General features: G+C 44.2%; 1 protein-coding gene across 1 annotated transcript; it reads right to left on the bottom strand.

Annotated features, from left to right (window-relative positions):
• Window positions 1-746: 746 nt before the first annotated feature.
• On the bottom strand, window positions 747-2,727 carry LOC128544595 (somatostatin receptor type 5-like). The gene has a single exon (XM_053514815.1). It carries the CDS (start codon window positions 2,705-2,707, stop codon window positions 1,235-1,237), a length of 1,473 nt encoding a protein of 490 aa, XP_053370790.1. The 5' UTR covers window positions 2,708-2,727; the 3' UTR covers window positions 747-1,234.
• Window positions 2,728-24,231: the final 21,504 nt, after the last annotated feature.

The raw sequence follows: 24,231 nt of genomic DNA, 5'->3' as shown, positions 1-24,231 counted from the left end.
ACACACACACACACACACACACACACATACTGTATAAGAGGGAACGGTTTTTCTCCTCAGGCTTGAGAAAGGCATCAGTGGCACAACACTTTCTCAAACACAACCTGCTTTAATCCAGGAGCGAACTGCATCGTGTGTGAAGGTGGAGGTGGAGGAGGTGATGAGGAGGTGATGAGGAGGTGATGGGGGGTAAAGAGGAGGTGATGAGGAGGTGAAGAGGAGGTGATGAGTTGATAAGGAGGTGATGAGAAGGTGATAAGGAGGTGATGAGAAGGTGAAGAGAAGGTGATGAGGAGGTGATAAGAAGGTAATAAGGAGGTGATGAGGAGGTGATAAGGGGGTAAAGAGGAGATGATAAGGAGGTGATATGAAGGTGATAAGGAGCTGATGAGAAGGTGAAGAGAAGGTGATGAGGAGGTGATAAGGAGGTGATGAGAAGGTAATGAGGAGGTGATAAGAAGGTGATGAGGAGGTGATGAGAAGGTGAAAAGGAGGTGATAAGAAGGTGATAAGGAGGTGATGAGGAGGTGATAAGAAGGTGATAAGGAGGTGATAAGGAGGTGATAAGGAGGTGATGAGGAGGTGATCAGGAGGTGATGTATCCTGTGCAGTACAGGACGTGTCTGAATGTTCGGAGAGAGAAGAATCTTATTTACAGCTTCTTCACCAAACATTTCTGAATGTCAAGTGTGTGGACTTACAGTGGATACAAATGTCCCTCTTTGTGTGTGTGTGTGTGTGTGTGTGTGAGATAGAGAGAGCGTGGGTGGAATATGAGTGAACAGTATGTTTGTAGTAGGAGGAGTGTATGAGACAAATGTCTCTCTTCATCATCTTCTAGAAGGTGTAATGCAGCTGGAATGTCTTGACGTGCAGCATGAAGACACACAGCTCTGTTTCTGATTTAATTACATGCCAGTTTGTGTGGAAATCGGCTGTGTGTGTTCAGGTATCAGTCATGCTGAATAAAAAAGCCATTAAAAGCCATGTAGAGTTAAAAATCTGAAAGAACAGTCATGAGCTCAGCTTTAAAAATGTTCTGATGTATAACGAAAAGGAGTCCCAAAGGAACATCATTTACAACATTTACATCATTTACACTCGATTTGTTTTGGACACACACGAGGCTTGAGCTAACACTTCAGCAAAGTTCCAGTTGTGGCCTAAACATCTGAGAGATATAAGAATAGAAATACTTGGGCTCTGTCGCATAATAACAAAGAAACGAACGAATTCACAAGTAGCTGATCCCCAGCGACGTGTTTTTATCTCCAGGTTCCTCTGGCAGCGGCTTCACGTTCCCGTTTTTCACGCCATTCATCAGCGCTGCGTTCGGCCCGAATCCGGGTCCCTTCCCAAACGTGTCTGCTCTCGGAGAGCTCGGCTCCGAATGGCCCGGAGCCGACGGCCTCTCGGAGAGCAAGGCGCGAGTGCACTGTGCGCTGCCGTTCCCGTTCTGAGTGATCTTGCAGATCTCAGTCATCTCTGTGACTTCCTCCCTGTACTCTTCTTCATCCTCATCTTCGTCTTCCCTTACAGCTCTATGCAGACTCTCGCGGGGCATCAGTATCTGCCTGCGCTCCTCCTGTTCCTGACGATCAGTGGGTTCGTGGCTCTCGACCCTTCTCGACGAGCGGCACAGCGCCTTCCTGAAGCCTCGTTTGAAGTTGTCAGAAAGGAAGCTGTAGACGATGGGGTTGGCGCAGCTGTTGGCGTAGGACAGCACCACCACAAAGTAGTAGAAGCCCTGCAGCTCACTCGGTGGTGGAAAGACAATCAGGTTGATGATGTTGAGGGCGTAAAACGGCAGCCAGCAGAAGACGAACACGGCCACCACGATCACCACCATGCGCGTGACTTTGCGCTCAGACTTGCGCCGTTTGCTCGACGTGGCGTGGACTTTTTTGCTCGAGCTGCGAATCTTTACCACAATGAGCAGGTAACACATGCAGATGACCAGCAGGGGGAAGAAGAACCCTACAGTGGAGGTGTAGATGATGAACGCAGCACGGCAGATGGTGCAGGACTCTGGCCAGTTGATGTTGCATGTCCCCCCTGTCTCAAACACACCGGCGAAGACCACCATCGGCAGAACCACTATAAAGGACATCGCCCACACGGAGCCGTTCACAGCCTTGGCTACCTGCGGTCTCCTCCACCTTGAGGAACGGATAGGATGAACCACAGCCAGGTAGCGGTCGATACTCATCACCGTCAGACAGAAAATGCTGGTGAACTGGTTGATCCCATCAACGGTCATCACCAGGCGGCACATAAAGGAACCGAAAGGCCAAGACATCATGGCATTCTGGACGGCCAGGAACGGAAGGCTGAGCATGAAGAGCTCATCAGCGATGGCCAGGTTAAGGATGTAGATGTTGGTTACGGATTCCGTCTTGGAGTAGTGCAGGACGATGTGGATGACCAGAGTGTTTCCGCCGAGGCCGATGATGCACACGATGATGTATATGAGCGGGATGAGGACGCCTGCTACACTGATGCCCGGCCGGTTGTCAGCGCTGGTCCCATTGGTGCAGTTGGATATGTTGAAGGCGCACGTGGTGTTTGGAATCATCTCGTTGAGAAAGGTCTCATTGAAGAAGAATCCTGAGAGGGAAAGGTTGTTCCAGAGTTCTGCCACGGAAGAAGGGTCGACTGATGAGATGTCCATCACAGCTCTGATCTCTGCTCTCTCTCTCACACACATACACAGTGTTCAGCTCGGGGCCATCATCCTACAAAACAGCAAAACAGAACACAAACCCTCATTATGTTCCATGGTACTAGAAGAGTGTGAGAAATGTGCATAATAATACAACAATTTGGTGCATTGTTTTGTTCAAAACTATTACGTGTGTCAGAGTTTTCCCAGCTGGAGCGAGAGAACGGAGTGACGGTGATGTACGCGCAATAATAACACGAGTCTGGGCTGCTTCCAAACAAACCATCCGTCCAGACAGACACCAAGATGATGCTTTTAAATCACACCTCTGTTTTTCCCTGGCAGTCCAAAATGCTAATTAGGCAACGTTTAAACGCCTGATGCACAAAAGCAGCCGGAGCGAATCGGAAGAACGCGGTGCAAATACACAGAGACCCAGACGGAAAAACTAACAGAAGCCTTTAGAAGAGACTGAAACAATAAAGAGAATGAAAAGAAAGTGTGGAAGCGTCGTGAGAACGCTCAGGAGGTTCGCTGGAAATAGCAATTTGAAAAAACATAATTAAATGATAACATGCTGAGAAATAAAAATGTGGCGCTCGGCAATGAGTCAACCGGGAATTGATTAGAGAGCGAGATTGAGTAGCATAAGGACGCTGTTTGACCAGTGTGTGTGTGTGTGTGTGTGTGTGTGTGTGTGTGTATCGAACCCTCAGACAGTTTAAACAATGAGTTTTCCCACATGTCAAGCCTAGTCATTAACATTTAAAGCACACACACACACACACACACACACACACATACGGAAGCGCAGAGTTCTGTCAACATGTGTGTGTTTGAGTGTCGGAGCAACGCAGAAGGGTTACTCTCATCATCCTGAAGATTCTCCACAGCAATGCGGTTTATTATTTATTAAACATCATCATGTCCTGTTCTATCTGTTGATTTCATGTTTACTCGTCCTGAAGATGTGAGATGTGAGATGTGTTACACACACTCACACTGGAGACTCCTTCCACACATCTTATTATGACGGTCATGTGATCATCATCTTTTAACCAATCAGAGGACAGATTCTAACAGCACAGAGGGTGTAAGAGTATTAAACTGTCAGTTACTATCTGTATATTTATCTTTTGTAAGTTATTCTGCGCCTGTAAACTGAAGCTCTGGTGATGTGAACAGGTGGATACGGACCAGAATGCACCTGTGCCTTACTCGTCTCTAAATTGAGTTAGATTTCTCCTCTGCGCAGCTCAGCGCCTCTCAGTGATCGATGAGGGATCATTACTGCGCAGATGGAAGCAGGTCATCTTCTTTCTCTCTCTAGTTTTAAAACCTCTCTTGGAAAACAATTACTATCTCACATCCCTGTGGAACACACACACACACACACACGCACACACACACACACACACACACCTGAGTCGATGACAGACAGAAGGCTCGCTTTCATGTAACGGATACGGCACTTAAACGACGCGGTTCAGACCTTTCTGTATCACGCTGCTTGTGTTTGGCTGAGTTAGCACCCTGATGGTACTCGAGATCGGATCGGAATGACAGACGAGAGGTGCTAAAGTATAGCAGCAGGAAAAAAGTCCCAGGAATTATTTATGATATTCAATGACTGATATTTACGATATGCAAATAATCATACTGGTTATTTCCATCTTCTGTCTGTTAACAGAAGATCGTGTTTATGTGCATCATTATTACAGCATCATCATTAGCATTAGAGCTAGGGATTTCTCCTCTATCAGGCTGCCTATAGGAAATGTCATTATGGTCAAGTGTAGCACATACCATAATATACCATAGTGTTACCATGGTACCATAGCACTTTATGGTCGGGTACTGAGTCCCGTGGTAGTTCCGTGGTAGAACGATAAGACTCTAGTGAACACCCTGGCACTTATTGGGCACCACAGTGACTGCCAAAGTTCAGCAGGTATATAACAGGGTATGTTAGTACACACTACAGGTATGTTCAATGTGGTACCATAGTACTGTAGATATCTACTGAACCTTGCTAGCGGCTGTTGTACCCAATTAGTGCCATGATGTTGACCAAAGTATACTAGTGTACTAACCTTTGGAAGGAACCATAAGAGGTAAACTGGCACTGCATAACATATTCATGACAGTGATCCACAGAACCGTACTACAGTACATAGTAGAACCGTGCACCATATAGTATGGGCCTTTGTACCACAGTATGTACCACTGGAGAACCATGTACCACCGTATCAGCTAATAAGTACCGTGGTACTGTAGGGGTACCGCTGCACTACATATGGGGAAGTAGAGGACTTTCAGTTCCAACATGAAGTCTAAAAGCAAAACAAACAAAAAAACCCCAACAACCTGTTTTTCCTGATAAAATCTTACATTACATATCCAGAAATATTGTGTTAAAGTGAAAATAAATATTTATCATATGACTTTTTATGCATTTATTATAAGTTAATAAAATTGGTGTAGAGCTGAAAATTTCCTAAATGTGTCTGATTGTATCTTCAGGCTGAATGCTGGAGCCTGTACCTGAGACGGTGTGTTTATCACGACAGATTGTTCTGGTCAGATTTGCTCATCACTCATCAGCTCTCCACATGGAGCTGTTCTCTTAACCCAACGTGAGATAAATGTATATTACTGAGACCCGTCTTCCCTTTCTCATTCTGCAGCCTTGACCAGGATTCCATCCACTCCTCCACTCCTCCACTCTCCAACGTCAGGACCGCAGTCCGGACCAAACCAATTTCACACCTGACCAAACCTGCCGAACTTCCTCAGCAAAAGAACACTATCAGAACTTTAAGCGCACCCCGTCAGTCAGAGCTCATGCAATGCAAATATAACGAGTGTTAAATGACAGCAGCAGTGTTTATCTTTCCTCTTCCTGTCTAATGAGGCAGACTTTATCTCAGAGGCACAAATGCTGTCTGAAAACGGCGTGTATGTCTGTGGAACGCCTCGCTGCTTTAAACAGCACTCTGACACAGTGAGAGTTTTCCCTGTAAAACAGCTGATCGTTGTATCCAGCAGGGACTCTGCAGCGGGGAAAAACCCTCGAGCGTTTAGTTTCAGGAGAGACATAACATCAAAGCAGGTTTACAGTTAACCAGAGGTACATGATCTCCCTAAACAACGAGACGAAGGTGAGGAAAAGCCTCCTGAGACGACATGAGGAGGAAACCGTGAGAGGAAACCAGACTGAACAAAGTCAGAAGTCTTCTGGAGGCTCTGGAGAGTGGGATTAGACACCGGTACAGTCTCCGGGTATAGAAGCGTAAACACAACCAGGCGGAGAGTGTGTACAGCGTGTTTGTCATATAGCTGGTGATCTGCCGCTGTATGTGGTGCTCCTGTAAAACAGTAGTGATGTCATAAAAATCCCTGTGGATTGCAGCCAGAAGCCTGCTGAGGAGCGGCGACCGCCGGCACACACTAGCGCTCCCATCAGGCTAGCCCTGATAACCTCGTTTGAACAGGAACAACCGAAGTGCACACTTGTTTGATAAAATGCGTGCAGCTGTGATGAGCATGCTACCTTTTTCATTTATGTCGAGAGCTCCTTTGAGACCAGGAGCTCTGATTGACTCCGAGTGTCTCTCTCTCTCTCTCTCTCTCTCTCTCTCTGCTTTGTTGCCTGATTGAGTTCAGATGCTCTTTGCTTCTTCGTGCTAATTGCGAACAGCCGCCCTGTGCTTCTGGATGGCTTGTTGACACACACGCACCGCCTGTCTGCTGTCTCTATCATGTCTCGGCTCTCCTGGAGTTTAATACCCTGCCCTCTTTGATGCCAGACTCAAGCTGGGTCTTCAGGCTCCTTGACTGAGAGCTCGTGGATGCCATGAGACTTCTCGAGAGCAATAAAAAATGTCAGGAGATACAGAGCTCCACTGCTGTGTGCAACACATTTATTTTGATGATAATGGAACTGCATCATTAATAATTATTCAGTATAACAGGCGGTGCAACACAATGACACATCTGTATTTAATCCCAAAATGGGCGTGGTCTGAACTAGAAGGGTTTTTTTTATTTATTTTTTTTACATACTATATTTTCTACCTTTTTCCCACGCGGAGCAGGAAGTCAGTAAGGCCTGATATCGAAACCCTGTAAATGTTTCACTCTGCACCGTTCACCTTCACGCTGGTGTTAATGTTAACACACGCGGTATTCGTTCACTCGGTCAGCTTCATATCTGACCTCCTGCTCGCTGGCCGGCTCTCGTCTCACCCAGACTCACCCAGACGCTGTCACTCTCACTGACAAACTTTCTCAAAGCAAAAAAACTAAACTAATCCCCACCCCTTCTTTTTGCCGTTTGTGTTCTCATTCGTGTTTTTGTCGTGTAATAAACTCCTAGAATAAAGTAACGCCGCTGCTCCACACTTATCTGCACTCTGCTGCTGTTTACTCGCCGTCTCTTTATCAAGCCTTCTCGCAAACGTTCCACGCTCCCACAGAACCGCGTTACGAGAAGTGTTGAAGGTGAAAGCAATCTTATCTGCTGCTGCAACACCAATCCTGTCTGCTAACACACTTCTCAGTTCAAACAGGTAATCACGTTAAGGAAACACTCCGGGGCGAAGCGTGTTATTACATCCAGCGTGGCCATGCATCTCAATAAGAGCGTTAAACACTGAGAACCAGCGAAATTGAAATCGGTGACACTGTGGAAGCTAAATGAACATTTCTCACACAGCTGATCAAAAACAACACCGCTGCTGAACTGTCATGTGGAAGAACGAACCTCCTGAGACCCGGACTCCGCCGCAGCTTCCCGTCGCCGGTTCTATTTAGCACCTGATAGCTGTGACCTTAATCAGTGCCTTCAAACAGGATGAAATCCGGCAAAACACAATGGCACATCCTCATTTGTGGTCTCAAAAGGTTGTAGTCTGTCTTCTAAAGTTCAAAATCACTTCCATGTTTTAGAAGGAACCAAACAAACCTATGTGTCTGATATGAGACATACATCAGTAACTCTGTCTGTGAAGTTCTTTAAAAAAGTGGAGAAAAAAAAGGAAAGTTCTTAGAAATTAAAACTCTTAACAGTTTAAAAGGAGCAGTGGTGGTGTAAAGAGTTAAGGCTCTGGGGTTCAAGGCCCTTACCCCTATCTGCTCCAGCGGCAGTGTGTCCTGTCTGACCCTGCACTCTGACCCCAGCCTCCTCCAGCCTCCCAACTGGGATGTGGGAAAAATCATTAGACTTAGCTGTAAGGTACATGCAAGAAGTAATTGAAACTTAATCTTCAAAGTAGGACCCATTTTTGAAGCCAAAGGCTCTTAATAACCCAAGGAACCTTTGAGGACCACACATTGCCAGGCTTGCAGTGATGCTAATACTTTTACTTTTACGTCTGAAGGTTCTATGCAGAAATGAGTTCCTGCTGATTGTGGACTCCAAGTGAACCCCTGAGGAAGCCACTTTGGGGAAGATGTAGGCTACATGGCCAGCTTTGAAGCTCGGTTTAGCCTTTTCATTCCTGTGACATGAGCAAGCGTTTTTTCTGAGCTCTGCAAACGCTGCTCGATTAAGTCCTGGGGTTTGGGGTGATGAAACCGAGACCTGAGAAGAATGTGTATGTAAGAGACGGGCTTAAAGGATTCTGCTGTGTAAGAGTGAGAGAACCGAAACAGAGGGCATAGATCTGTGTGTGATGCTCCCAGGAACAGTTTTAGGGTTTCTGAACCCTGATGGAGGTCCTGTGGGGCGAGTCAGTGAGACGAGGTGGAGCATCATCACTTTTTCCTTTTTGCTGCTGCTGAAGCGCTCTGTTCTAGACGGTACTTAAATACAATTTTGGTCCAGGTGCACTTCAGTGACACTGAGTGTTTGTGCTCTTACTCAAGTCTATTTTGTCTGAGTACTAACCACATAAATTACACTTTAAGGTTTTATTTTATACCTTTAAAGAACGTGTTAAAAATCTCAAACAGCATTTTCTTCTTCCTTCCCTTTCCACTGGAGTAACTGACTCAATCATTTACCTCCATGTTGACATCATTAAATACTGATATTTCTCACAATTAAAGCTTACGTTTTTATTTTTTTTTATCTTTAGCCAGCTAATTATGTTTGTTATATAGTCTATGTAGCCGGCCAGGATGGATTCCCGTCTCTGTGTGCATGAAGTTCGCGTGTTCTCCCCGTGCTTGGTGAGTTTTCTCCGGGTACTCCGGTTTCCTCCCACAGTCCAAATATATGCAGGTTAGGCTAACTGACGTTCCCAAATACATTGCATTGGATTGGCACCCTGTCCAGGGTGTACCCCGCCTCGTGCCCTAAGCCTCCTGGGATAGGCTCCAGGTCCCCGCGACCCTGAATACAGGATAAAGCCGTGTAGAAGATGAGTGAGTGAGTGAGTGAGTGAGTAAGTGAGTGGGTAAGTGAGTGAGTGAGTGAGTGGGTAAGTGAGTGAGTGAGTGAGTGAGTGAGTAAGTGAGTGAGTGAGTAAGTGAGTGAGTGAGTGAGTGAGTGAGTAAGTGAGTGAGTGAGTGAGTGAGTGAGTGAGTAAGTGAGTGGGTAAGTGAGTGAGTGAGTGAGTGAGTGAGTGAGTGAGTAAGTGAGTGAGTGAGTGAGTGAGTGAGTGAGTAAGTGAGTGAGTGAGTGAGTGAGTGAGTGAGTGAGTGAGTGAGTAAGTGAGTGAGTGAGTGAGTGAGTAAGTGAGTGAGTGAGTGAGTGAGTGAGTGAGTGAGTGAGTAAGTGAGTGAGTGAGTGAGTAAGTGAGTGAGTGAGTGAGTGAGTGAGTGAGTGAGTGAGATATAGTCTATAATTTATCATTTAACTAGCTGCTCACAATTAGCATGTATTCCTGATGTGATATATATATAACAGTAGGATTATCTGAGTTAGCGTAATATTTTCCCTCTTACTGACTTACTGACCAGCGAGTTGTGCAGGGTGATGACGTCAGACTCTGCCCTTTTTTATCAGTTAAAAATATTCCGCTCTTATTTTGAGTACTCGAGTGTGCTTTAGGCTTTTAATTGCATAAGATTTTGATTCCCTCTGTGCTTTTCTGGCTGTTTGGAGGCCTCGCCTGTCTCTATGGAGGATACAAAGAAAGCACAGTAACATCTCTCACAAAAACCTAAATCTAAAGTGGAGAGAAATGACTTTCCTGAACGCGGTGTGTCATCCTCTAGCTGCATTGTGATGCACTGCGATCCTCTGAGAGAAGAAAGTGCTTCAAAGCTCTTAAGGCTCTCAGATGGACCAACACCTTCCCTTTAAAAGCTTTATCTCTATTGTTTTTTATTTTATTTTTTTATTCATGGGCCCCGTATGCTAAAGTGTAAAAAGTACTGAGGTTTACTTTAAAGCTGCTTTTAAGCGGATGCTTGTCTGAAAGCTGTAACGGAGAGTGTTTATAAGGTAGGAGAGGCTTCCTCATGGAGCATGAAGCTCATTTCAACCACAGGAACCAGGACTTTTGGTCGATTTTCAGGCGTAGCTGGTCCCACCTCCACCCCTCACTAATCCTAATCTGGGTTTTGTGTTCCCTGGTTTCGACTCTCACTGGTTCCTTACGATTGGGATTATTGAAGCTTTTACATAATAAAACCCATGGTGAGTTTATACACTTTTGTGAGTGTGTGAATGTGTGTGTGTGTGTGTGTGTGTGTGTGTGTGCCATCTCCACATTTCTTGATCTGATTGCCTTACATCTTTTCATGCTCATGGTTCCTCCACTGTTCCTGCACATAATCTAGAAATTCATCCAAGAACGAACAGACTTTCTCATTCAGAACATTCCCAGAACTTTTTACCTTGGTTGATTCCAAACAACATCATCTTAGAACACACAGCACCAGACAAACTTTATATCAAAATCCCCCTCTCTGTGTGTTCCCCCCTCCAACCCCCAAACACACACACAGAGCTCTTAGAGTGTTTTTTTCAGAAGACGTAGTGCTCTAAATGTCCCCTCACACACTAATGCACATCTTGGTGAAGCCCTGTACCAGGACTCTGCTCTTAAACACAACACACGTCAGATAAGAAAGCTTTTAGTCACAAATGAGCTCTGGTTCCACATGTTGCTGCTGTAGCGCAGGTTCAGGAGGCTATCGCTGCTTCACCATGATCTACAACTTACACGGAACACCAGCTCTGAGTGCTAACAACTCCAGAACGCTGAAATGACCACAAGGTGTAAAGAAGCAGTAAGTTATTGGAGCGAGCGTATCTATAAAAACACGAGATAAGTTTCGAGGTGGCACGGAGGCGTGTTCTCCCCATGCTTGGTAGGTTTCCTCCGGATACTCCAGTTTCCTCCCACAGTCCAAAGACATTCCCAAATTGCCTGTAGTGTGTGAACGAGTGCGTATGTGTGTTTGAACGAGTGCGTATGTGTGTGTGTGTGTGTGTGAATACTGAGATGGATTGACACCATGTCCCAGTGTTCTCCACCTCGTACTCTACGTCTCCTGTAATAGGCTCCGCCCCCGTGACCCTGAGACAATGAGACAATGAGTGAGTGAGTAAAGACATCAATGGACTTCTGCAGACAAAAATGTCCAGCATGTGATTAATATTTTTGCCCAGTGAGGACGATCAGTGCTGTCATAAAGAAGACGTCTTATTTAGAGAACCTCAGTGGACTTTCAGCACTGGACTGTAGACTGAAACTAAAACGTAACAGCGACATAAGCCAGAAACCTGGAACTTAAATACACAAACTGATTGACTGGTGAACACAAATCAGGTGCAGGTGACTCCTGGTGGCTGATGGGTACTGTGGTCCAGCGCCTCCATCACGCTACCCTGACAACCATGAACATGAACCCGATGAGTCACACATGGTTTAATAGCAGCTGTGTATTTTTAGCCAACTTCTGTTCTGATGAGAAGTCTGTTAGATCAGTTTCACAGCCTTATGGAGTGTGTGTAGTCATTTCTCCTCTTCTCTCTTCCAGGTCTGTAATTTATTACCAGTGAACATGGAGGACTGGGGGAAAAACCACACTCAACTCACACTCTGCCTTATATTACAATCCCACCTGTTATAGTGCATATGGGGTAAAAAAGTCAAAGGATTGGAGAAGCACGGGACTCGCGTGACTCCTGAGCAACAGCGGCGTTGGATCACTCTGAGACTGAGGGCTTTCATGGCTGTGGCTAATGGTGCGTTCAGCTGGAATACATCACACGCTCACAGATTAAACGGTTAAAGTCATGTCGAACCTGTCGCTAGGCAACTGAGAAATGCGGAATGGACGCCATGCATGAACTGGATAAGGACTAAAGGGGATGATGGGATGATTAGCTAGAGTGGCTAGCAGATAGTTTGTTAAACTCCTAAATCTGTAGACTGTAGCACGGTAATGACTCTAAACCGTGACTGCTAACCCGACATTCTGCATTTCACTGCACAATTATTTAAACCTTCAGGAACATCAGGAACATCGCTCATCACTCAAGCAGGAACATCACCTGAGGAGCTTCTTTTCCCATCACGATCGACTCGCACATCTTTACCACCGGACTCGGATGTTTATAATCTGAGTTTATAATTTATGTGTGTGTGTGTGTGTGTGTTTAGAGTGTTAGATATTTACTATATGCATCATTTTATCAAAAATATACGTTTCTCAGAATTAACCAGTTCGATTCAGAACCTCAAATGAACTCCAGTGTTTTAGACTTGACCTCTGATTCGTGTGAAATCTTTTTAAACCTGTTTACATTTTTATAAAATTCCTCAGTAAAGTTTGCTAACACACAGTATCTGGGATAATATTTGAGTAACATGTTTGTTCTGTGCGATCGCAGCGCACTCCACCTGGTCTCCACACTGCAGATTTCCTCTGGTCTCTAACCAAGAGGTCACCGCACGCGTTCAATCAATCCCGTTTTAGTCAGAGACGAAATAATTAATCCCAAAGGGAAATGGAAATGGCATTTCTCTATTGATCGGAGATACAAGATTCATTTCCTCTTCAAAAAAAAACAGTTTCTAACCTTATAATCAACCTTATGCTCAGAACTCATCCTGAAGAACATCTGGGCTCTCAGGTAGTCCTGGGATCTAAGGTCGGCTTAGTCTAACATCGATAGGGTCATGAGGTCAACCCGGTTCCAGATCTTTCCCCAGGGAGATCTCAGTGGAACTGCAGCTTGGTGTAGACGAGGTCTTGATTTATTCTCAGCCTCCTGCTTGGACAAAAAGGAAGGAAGGAAAGGAGGAAGATCCCAGATGGAGCCTCAGCTGTTCTGTACACTCCAAACCCGGGCAGCATATCCTTATATAATACAATAAAGTGTATAATACAGAAGCGATTACGAGGAGATGGTGTGATGGAGCGTTACCACCAGCACGTCCTCAGGTGTTTTATTCATTTACAGCTTCACCTCTGACTGTTACAAAGCACTGACGCTGGAGACTCCTTCCACTAATGTTACAGAAACATCTCCTTACATGTTAATCGCAGACTTTAATTAATCTGTATGTTGTGATCCTCTGTCCCTGTACATCAGCTGTTGCTATGAAAACGGTGAAATATCGGAGCGAGCGCATTAATATAAACCGTACTGCAGTCAGAGCTGCTGTTATAGAGAATTAATCAACACCTTCTGACCAATCAGACATCAGGACTGAACAGCACAAAACCACACTGCAGTTAATAATGAACGTATACTTAAATAGATATTAAGCTCAAGAGAAGCATTAGCTCCGCCCACTCAATGTACCTTAAATACCAGATTTTTTAAGCAGAAGTTGTGGCGTGTAAATTCCTGCGTCTTAGCGAGTGTCGTGTTAAAAACATGTCCATTACTGCTCTGGTTCGGCTCGCCGTCTGTGGCGTGGGCGGCTACACTGACACCACACGCCTGTACGTCTGTGCACGCTGAGACCCCTGTGGGTTCTCCTGCAGCCTCGAGCTCTCTCCTCCATACAGAAAATAACTTGTGATTATTAACACAGAGCGTCTCGAGAAAGACAAACCACCTGGCAGTCCAACAGGCGCCAGGACGCTCCGGTCGAACCCGCGGCTCCAGCTCGAGTCACTGTCACTGGAAGAGTGGAGAGAATTATCACTGGGTTGATTAGCAACACACACACTTACACACACACACACTTACACACACACACACACGCACACTTCGGAGCAAATTATCACACAGAGAAACCAAAGTGTGAAATATTGATAAAACCTGCAATTATCTTAGCAATCTTCTGCATCGATCATCTCACGCATTTCTGCAGAGACATTACGGAGAGACTTTTCTTTTTTTTTAGGAGTATTCAGTAAAATCCTCTATCCCTTTCAGGATGTGTTGAGATTGAGTTCAGGGAGAGGGAGTTTTATTGAGTAACAAAAGTAAAAAAAAATAAAAAATCATACAATAAGGACAAAGTGAAAGATAGAGAGAGAGAAAAAGAGAGAGAGAGAGAGAGAGACAAATAAAGATAAAGAGAGGAAATGGAAAAGAGGGAGCTGAAGAGAGCAAACACATTTCCGTAACCCAAGGTGCTGCGCTCGCAATCATAAAACGTTCTATGGTCAATAAATCATCTGCTCACGTTCATTGCCTTGGAAGCAAAAACCGCACAAGTAAATCATTGATGTGACTCACAAACACGTGTTTAACACGTCTAATGGTGGGAAAAATTCCATGATCGCAGCGGTGTTCCAGAGAGAGAGAGAGAGAGAGAGAGGGAGAGAGAGAGAGAGAGAGACAGAGAGAGAGAGAGAGGGAGAGAGAGAGAGAGAGAGAGAGAGAGACAGAGAGAGACAGAGGGAGAGACAGAGGGAGAGAGAGAGAGAGAGAGAGAGAGAGAGACAGAGAGAGAGAGAGAGAGAGAGAGAGAGAGAGAGACAGAGAGAGAGAGAGAGGGAGAGAGAGAGAGAGAGAGAGAGAGAGACAGAGAGAGACAGAGAGAGAGAGAGAGAGAGAGAGAGAGAGAGACAGAGAGAGAGAGAGAGAGAGAGAGAGAGAGACAGAGAGAGAGAGAGAGAGGGAGAGAGAGACAGAGAGAGAGAGAGAGAGAGAGGGAGAGAGAGAGAGACAGAGAGAGAGAGAGAGAGAGAGAGAGAGAGAGAGAGACAGAGGGAGAGACAGAGGGAGAGAGAGAGAGACAGAGAGAGAGAGAGAGAGAGAGAGAGAGAGACAGAGAGAGAGAGAGAGAGACAGAGAGAGAGAGAGAGAGAGAGAGAGAGAGAGAGAGAGAGAGAGAGGGAGAGAGAGAGACAGAGAGGGAGAGAGACAGAGAGAGAGACAGAGAGAGAGAGAGAGAGAGGGAGAGAGACAGAGACAGAGAGAGAGAGAGACAGAGAGAGAGACAAAGAGAGAGAGAGAGACAGAGAGAGAGAGAGAGACAGAGAGAGAGACAGACAGAAAGAGAGAGACAGAGAGACAGAGAGAGAGAGAGAGAGAGAGAGAGAGAATTTAATTTAATGTAAAATTAATTCAACAACAGAAATTAAACTGTAGCTCTGCCTAATCACAATAATTAGGTTTTTACAGGTTTTTCCTTCCCTGATTATTAATTGCACGTTGATTAACTGCCAGAGTAATAACTGTGATTAGTAATTAATACATTATACACATGGTTATATTTGCAGATGGACACGCCCATGAACAATGGTTTATTTAAATGAAACCCTCCAAGTTAAGCCCCTTATAACCGTATAAATGACTCCTGAGATACTGAACTATATTTTGCTGAAACTTCAGTCTTTATCCAGGAATAATATTAAATCTAACGCCAGCGATCTCCTCTCCATAAGCAGATCGAGAACGAGCTGCACGCCATTTTTCACTGAACTCAATTAGCTCTAATTACACAATAACAGACCCAGGTCCGGTCCCGCAGCGCGTACAGGAACGTAATGATAGCAGGCGTAATGAGTGCAGGAAGCCGAGTCACAGCTAACGGTGCGTAATGCTGTTAGCGCTGAGCCCCGCGGCTGAGAGAGCCCATGTCAATAAGAGTGTGTGAGGTCGACGAGAGTGACGGGGCGTTTGAGTGTCAGTAATTACACGCCGCAGAAAGAGAGATGCTAAATGAGTTTCAGAGAAAGACATGATCGAGGACGCGCTCGGAGGATTTGCAGTTTATCATCGGCCGTCCATGTAGAGGTAGTGTTTTATCTAGGGCTGGTGTGAGCACATAACTGAGCTTATTTAAAACAAATCATACAATAACACCAGCGAGGTGGAGATGCTCGTTTCCCCAGGATGTATTTCAAACAAATCATAGCAGTCACGTCCACAGCTGCTACTGAAACTACAACTCCCATGATCCTTCACCTGTTCACATGGGTACACACACCTTGGGGGGGGGGGGGGGGGCACCAGTAATAACTCCTCCTTCTAGTAATAACTCGCATTAAAACATTCAACTGGCGGTGAAAACGAGTTTGATTTTCCTGGGCCTGATTGGCAGGAGAGGAAATCTCTAGTGACATCTCCATCATCTTCACTTCTCCACTGAGCATCCAGTACATATATTGTAGCTATTATAGCTGAACTGCCTCCCACCCTACACACTGTATAAATGCAGATCATTTACTGCTTTCTGTTTCACCCAGATGAGGATGGGTTCCCTGTTGAGTCTGGTTCCTCTCAAGGTTTCTTCCTATTACCATCTCAGGGAGTTTTTCCTTGCCACTGTCGCCCTCGGCTTGCTCACCAGGGACAAACTGACCATTTTGATTCATACAAATTCACATTTCATACAAACTTAAATAATTCTTTTGACTGTGTAAAGCTGCTTTGCGGCAATGAAAATTGCTAAAAGCGCTATACAAATAAAATTGAATTGAATTGAATTGAATATACACTGATGGACTGATAATCGAGGACGTTTACCTTTGACCCCAGAGCGCAGGATTAACACCTGACAGATTTATGAAGCTCAGACCCCCTGCGGCGTCTCGGCGAGGTTATCAGGTTGGACTAAACTGTACATGTCACTGATCTCGGTTCCTTCATGACGCAGTAATTGTACAGATCAGCCTGGGTCTCAGCAGTGTTGTGCTGATCTTACGGAAACTATTTTTATTCCAGCTACACGTGTAGGCTGGACTCTGCAGGAGGACGTCTCGGTGGTGAGATGTGGAGTGTCTGTGCAGCCAGCAGCTGGTTGGCATTTCTGTCCAGCTCGGCGCTCTCACTCCTCAGCTCTTCAGACAGATCAGTTGAAGTGTCTGTAGCTGATGAGATCTCAGTATAAAACACACCTCGGTTGCTCGGAGGTCGGGGCAGCTCTGATGGGTGAAAATAAATCTGTATTCACGTTGCGGAAATAAAATTTTAATAAGCAAGAACTCTAACACGCTGCCAATTATGTGCTTCAAAAATCTAATAAGAAGCGTTTTACTGTTATAACATTAGCAGTAAACTGGTTTCGCTGTAATACTGACTAAAAGACGCGTCATTATCTGGTGTAAATAAAATTTTATTGGACACACAGTAAAAATCTAGTGTTCCAGGTCACTGGAGGTCTTTCTGTAGAATTCTATTATTTTTGCTGTAGCTGCGTCCGCAGCCTGCAATGTCTCGAGGCGAGACACCAAGCTTACGTCTACAGCACACAAGACACGTTGTCCAACTCCGATTATTGGGTCGGATCGGATTTGCATGTCATGACGGGTCGTGTTTATAATTCCAAGTGACTTTTATCTGACTCTAACGTGGATGTGTCTGTCCTCTGTGCATGCACTCTGGAGGACGGCGAGCTGTTAGTCGGCTGTATTTTTTACATATGCAGAAGCAACACGTCACATGAATTCCCATCTGCCTGATTCAATTCACTGCCTAACCCGTCGCCGTCACCCTCGGCTGCTCATCAGAGACATATCATTCATTCCTTCATCTCGTTATTATATAGACACACACAAACACACTTCCATTCATTTTCTTTTTTAAATTTTCTTTTTATTTTTGTGCAGCTGTCACATCACATGATCATTAGTGGTCCAGACTCCGTGCAGACCATCCGGATAGTACAGCGCTTTACTCTTTACACATTTTGTTATTTTGTTACATGCTTATTCCAAAATGAAATTCCAAAATCTTTGCTAATTCAAAAAAATAAATAAATAAATAAAATTCTGTGGCGAGAGGAGAATCTTGTAGAAGAATAACAACCTCTGCAGCGCTCCACCAACCAGGCCGGTATGGTATAGAGGTCAGACAGAAGTCACTGCTCAGTAAAAGGCACATGACTCTGCCTGGAGTTTTCCAAATGAGAAACTGTTTTTTCTTTTTCTTTTTTTTTTTTCTGAAGCCCCTTTGGCACCAATTACAGCCTCAAGTCTTTTTGAGTTTGACGCTACAAGATGGTTTTCTTCTGGAAGGTTCTCCTCTCTCCATAGAGAAATGCTGGACCTCTTCTAAATTGACCGTTGGGTTCTTGGTCACCTCCCTGACTAAGGCCCTCCTCCCCCGATAGGAAAAGTCCTACTTCTTTTATTTAAAGATGATGAAGGCCACTTTGATCATCTGGACCTTCAATGTTGCAGAAATGCTTTCTGTACGCTTCCCCAGATCTGTCTCAGAGGTCTACAGACGATTCTTGGACTTCATGGCTTAGTTTGTGGTCGGCCGTGCACTGGTAACTGTGGGACACTATATAGACAGGTGTGTGTGTTTCTAAATCATGTCCAATCAACTAAATTTATCACAGGTTTACTCCAATCAAGTTGTAGAAACATCTTAAGGATGATGAGTGGAAACAGGAACACCTGAGCACAATTTTGAGTGTCATGGCAAAGGGTGTGAATACTTATGTACATGTGATAAAAACTTTTTTCAAATTTGCAAAGGTTTCAAATAAACTTCTTTCGTGTTGTCATTATGGGGTATTATTTGTAGAATTTTGAGGAAAATAAAAAATTCAATCCATTTTGGAAAAAGGCTGTAACAACAAAATGAAGCGCTGTGAATACTTTCCGGATGCTCTGTACACTTGTGTATTAGTTCTCTCACATACACCAGGTGGTTACTTGGTTTGTTAGCACCAGTAAACACAAGAAAAGAGGAGGACAAGGAAGTTCTCACGTGCCTCCCTACTGTACACAAAGATTTCGGAGAAGACAGACCATTCTCAGGTACGATTGCTTCTGGATCTGATTTAATTCGTGCCCAAGTGTGTTCGGGCAGTAACTTTCCCGAGAACACCTCTTCAAGAGGGAACAGTTCCCAGGCATGGTACGATTGTGTTCTCACTGATCAACATGAACCAGACTTTGGGGTCAAGTCTCGCCAGAAACGATCCCGGAGCCCTAATGTGAAAATGCTTAAGGAGTGCTGTGGCAGTTAAAAAGTGTCGGGCTCCTCATGGTATGTTTATTATAAGGGGCCCAGAGTCTCGAGTGGTGCATCGGGTATATCTAGTCTAGTCCAGTCTAGGATTACATACGAAAGCAAATTTCATCAGATTTGTGAGTTCAGGCAGGCATAATCAAAAAGATGGCTGGTGATGTAAACGTAGCGCCACAAACCCAATTCAAGACCCAATATTAAAGAGTAAAGGAGCTCAGTCTGAGGTAAGGGTGTGCGCTCTGATCTCAATCATGAGCTGTTCAATATAATGTTGGTTATAGGGAGGTTTGCTTTATCGACCCGCAGGCGATAAGGTCTCTCAACCACAACCACACCACTATGCAGAACTACACAATATTTTCATAATTGGTCAAATCTATCAATCTTCTTACATCCATGAACACTATGGACAATTACACGCTCACCTTCCTTCATATATACACTACATGTCGTACGTTACATCCTGGACCATTGCACAAAGACACTTTAATAACTTTGCACACCTACCTTCACAACTACACTACATTTTACAGTTTTACGTTTACATCCTGGACCAGTGCACAAAGACACTTTAATAACCTCTGCACTAAGACACTTTGTTCTATGCATATTTGCACACACCGTACAGTATATTTCAATTTGCACAGTAGATTTCTATTTTGTACATCATATTTCTATTTTTATTTTTAGTTCTATTTTTTTTTCCTAGCACATTTCTATTTTTATTTTTAGTTCTATTTTTCCTAGTTTAATTTAATTTTTTAATTTAATTTCTATCGTATTTCTTTTATTCATATTTATTTCTTATTTGTAAAATTTAACTCTCTTTTAGGGTCAATGGCAGTCGTATAATGCATTTCACTACATTTCGTACTGTGTATGTTTGTGTATGTGACAAATAAAATTTGAATTTGATTTGATTTGAATTTGATTTGAATTTGATTTGAATTTGAATTTGATTTAATAACTATAAATAACTTAACATAATAATAACATAACTTTGGTAATAAGTGTTAGCTCGCTAATGTTTACGATGTACAAACCCTGAGAATGGGGTAAGGGCTGTGGGCGGGATGTAGGGCGGGGTTGGGGCGTGGCCAGCTCGATTCAAACTCCAAATCCAACATCATCACTAACTCAACCTCCTTCCACCTCTAAATGAGAACGTTTCTAATTTCACAATTAAAGCAAACATATTTTTATATTAGTGTAATTTCCTTCTAAATTAGATTCTGGTTATCAGATGACATTGAATTTTATCACCTTGATGTAAAAAATGACTGAAAATGTGCTGCAGTCATTAACGTGTGCAGAGTTCAGGCTTCACACGGAACGTGAAAACACTCAACACTGAGGATTCCATCAAAGTCGAGAGGTTTCACTGAGGATCAGCGCGTGCACAAGTGGAGAGGGTTTACTGAAGAAACAGGGAAATGGACCACATTTTACTAAATATTCTAGAAAAGTCCTTGGTATCCTTATATCTGTTGTTTTTACTCCTGATTTCACACACACACACACACACACACACACACGCTTGTCTGTGTAACCCAGCTTGCTCTCCTGAGTTTATTGAGACTTAAGGGCGTGTTAATGTTCACTCTGACGAGGAGAATAACCAGACTAGGGTTCTCCTGTTCCTCAACACTGTGAGACGGTTAAGTGATACTGACTTTTCCACACCAGAGTGGAACCTGCCCGGCTAAATACATTACTGTCTGAGTTAGCGTCTAACTGGATTAGCAGAGCTTGTTCTGTCGGCTAAGCCTGGACTCCATCATCATCATCATCAGCGTCAGCATCAGCATCAGCATCAGCATCAGCAGCACATCAGCATCAGCAGCTCTGAGCTTCATCTTCTTGCTCCCGCTGATTAGATTGTGTGAGATTGTGTGCTATACAGTACAGGGTGAAGGGGAAATTCTCTGCTCCTACACGCGGTGCAGTGACGTCAGCGCCATCCGCCGGCGCACTGGAGCGCTTTGGAAGAATCAGGGAATGGTGAAGTCATCAGTCACCCACGCAGCGGGAAAGAATTCCAGCGAAATGGCACAGAGGCCATGGCGTCCCACACACACAGGGCATGACAAACCCAGTGAATAATACATAACACCGTGTTCTGTTTTAACAGATCCACAGTATCTAACATAACAGCTAAAATAACTCTCATCTGATTATTATTATATTATTATTATTATTATTATTATTATTATCCACATCACAGCTACAGATACATTAGTGACAATGGAGAAGCATAAATGAAACCTGCAAAAGAATGTGTGTGTGTGTGTGTGTGTGTGTGTGTGTGTGTGTGTGTATACATTTGTGCTTCTGCATCAGCTGATTTCCGGCTCAGGCTGACTGATGAGGTGAGCAGAACCCAGTGGTGGTGTTAGATGGCAGGTCCATGGCTAGAGAACTCACTACACTCGTTATTCTACACTGGATCTGTATTTATAGTTTTATATATTTACATAAACATTTTTGATAGAGCAGTCTAAGTCTTTATTTTAAAAGAGATACTAACATAAAATTGCGGGTTTAATGTAACGTTCCAGCTGTAAATTTGACTGAAACATCAGATTAGATTGGACAGAGCTGATGGGATGAGGCATGGAAGTTAAAAACACAAACTCTAGATACAATAAATAGGACCAGGATCTCTCCATGTCCATTCATATATGATGTGTGTGTGTCCAAATATGTTGCATGAACTGATATTTTTAATTAATGATTTTTAATATTATATATATATATATATATATATATATATATATATATATATATATATATTTCATAACAATTATTTATTTGCCTTTGTAACAGAAATACATAAATAAATAAATTAATTAATTAATAATCGGGTCATGCTACATATTTGGATATTTTAAATATTTTTATATTGACAGATTAAATTTATTATTATTATTATTATTATCACAGATTGTGTATGAAATGCCACGTGACGTGAATGTGCGTGAATAAAGCCGTTGTTATTCCTCGCGCGTTAGAACTCACACTGTCTCTATGACACGCTGTAACTGTCCCTCATTAGGATGATAACCGATTAAAGATTAAGCCGCGTCACGTGACTCCCTCATTAAACCCCAGAGTAATTACACCTGAGGAGAGCACCTGCAGCGCGCGCTAACTCCGCCAGCGGTGCCTTTGATCTCTCAGGATAAAAGTGCGGTGAGGAGGCGCCCGGTGTCGCCCGCGCTACAGTCACAACATCCGGTTAACTTACCTCTAATCAGCAGCGCGCGCTGGAGCTCGGGACCCGTGCAGCACCGGAGAGCGCAAGCTGAGCGCGAGAGCCGGCGGGAAGCGTGAGGAAGGCTCGTGCGTGTCTGTGTGTGTGTCTGTGTGTGTGTGTATGAAACTCTCCGCTCTGAACGCTGAGTCCCTCACCGCCGCACTGCACTTCTGCGCGCGACACCGGTAACCAGGTAACGGCTGCTGCTGGAGAAGCGCGCGCCACCCGGGGGGGTAGAGAGGGGGCGGGGACAGTTACCCGCGCGTGTGTGTGATTTAAATACAGATTTAGAGGGTTCTCGGCCTCCCAAAAGGTTCTCCTGGGACCTGAACTGATCCCTTAAGGGTTCCAGATGTGTAGAATAATTCAAACTTCCCAAAGCCTTCTCACAAAACTTTAACTTTAGAACCGGTTCCATATAGAACCCAGTCAGAACTCTTAAATATCACGAGAACCAGTGAGGAACCCCATGTTCACCGCTCACATGATGCACAACGTGTAGGCTCTATGTAGAGGTTCCTAGTCTCCAAAAATCATAAGTGTCATAAATGAATAAAGGTTCTAGATTTTCTTAGATTGTTCTTGGTGTTCTTCAACTCTGTGATCTTGAGCTCCATCTCTGCGTCTCACTTCTCATGAGTGTTCTTTAGCTTAGTGTTCTCTAGCCTTGTCTATCTTAGCATTCTTCAGCTCAGGTTCTCCAGTGTTCTTCAGCTTTCTCTCCAGGTTTTTCAGCTCAGTGTTCTTTTTGTCTTGGGTTCTGGCTAAGTTTAATGCATTGTGTTTTAGGTTCTACATTAGCACCGCTCGTGCAAGTTCTTGTGCAGGTGAGAACGTTTTAATGTCTACGTGTCTTATCGCCTACCGTCAGATCTAATCTGTACAGTCCCTTTAAACACACACTGAGTCAACACGTGACGTTCTACTTCAGTGTTCCTCAAGTGCTCTGACGCAGAAGTCCTCAACAGTGACCTTCACAGAGTGAATGTGCACACACACACACACACACACACACACACAGACACACACTTTATTGACTTTTTCTGTGGTTTAACCTTCAGTAACCAAAACATCAGAATCCTGCCACTATGTGGAGATGTTTACACACACACACACACACACACACACACACACACACTTTGCAATAGTTGTGAACACCCATCGATAAATAAGTCCTTATTTATTATTCAAGCTGCTGAAGAGATGAAATATGAAAGTGGAATTCGATTTTTTTTTTTTGGACACGGGTGTTATCAGACTGACGGTCCGCTCCAGCTGAGCCCCGAGGGGGAAATCATTAACCCCTGGAGTCTTCAGATACAGTAAAGGAGAGAAATAGACTCAGGTGTGTGAGGATCAGACGAAGCCCATGTGAGTGTGTGTGTGTGTGTGTGTGTGTGTGTGTGCAGTCTGGATAAAATGCTGAATTACAGCTCGGGCAGTCTAATGCGAACCCACTGGCTTGGAGCGAGGGAGAGAGTGTGAGAGGGGACAGACTTGGAGGACACCTCAGCTGCGTACAGGTGTGTTTTGGGTCAGCGGGCGACTCTCCTGCAGAACGGAGCGTGGACATGTTACACGCTGATGGAGGATGAGACTGTCCAAAGAGCACCGGCTCGAGTCACTTCTCCTCTGATGGAGAAAAAAAACAATGGGTTTTATTTAAAGGAAGAGTAAAGACCCGTGAAGTAAAAAGTTAAAGGGAAAGACAGACCGAGAGATAGAGGAGGGAAGAGGGGTTTATCTGTCCAGTTTGAGCAGGATCCTGGGCGTGGTGTGATGGAGACAGATTCAGGAGAAAGCTGGAGACAAAACGCGTTAAGAAACGATTTAGAATTCTGATCTCACTCCTGGGAAAGAAAAGCAGACTTCCTGAACAAAAAAAAAAGATGATGGAGTTTATAAGAAAAAAGTTGCAGGACAGCAAACTTTTATAACACATGTCCTACTTCTGTCCCACTTCCACCTCACTTCCATGCCTTTACCGCCTCGTTCTTCCTGCAGTTCTTCCAGCTGTTC

The sequence above is a fragment of the Clarias gariepinus genome, chromosome 16, assembly GCF_024256425.1.
Source record: "Clarias gariepinus isolate MV-2021 ecotype Netherlands chromosome 16, CGAR_prim_01v2, whole genome shotgun sequence".
NCBI lineage: Eukaryota > Metazoa > Chordata > Actinopteri > Siluriformes > Clariidae > Clarias > Clarias gariepinus.
This window is presented reverse-complemented; position numbering and strand designations above follow the sequence as displayed.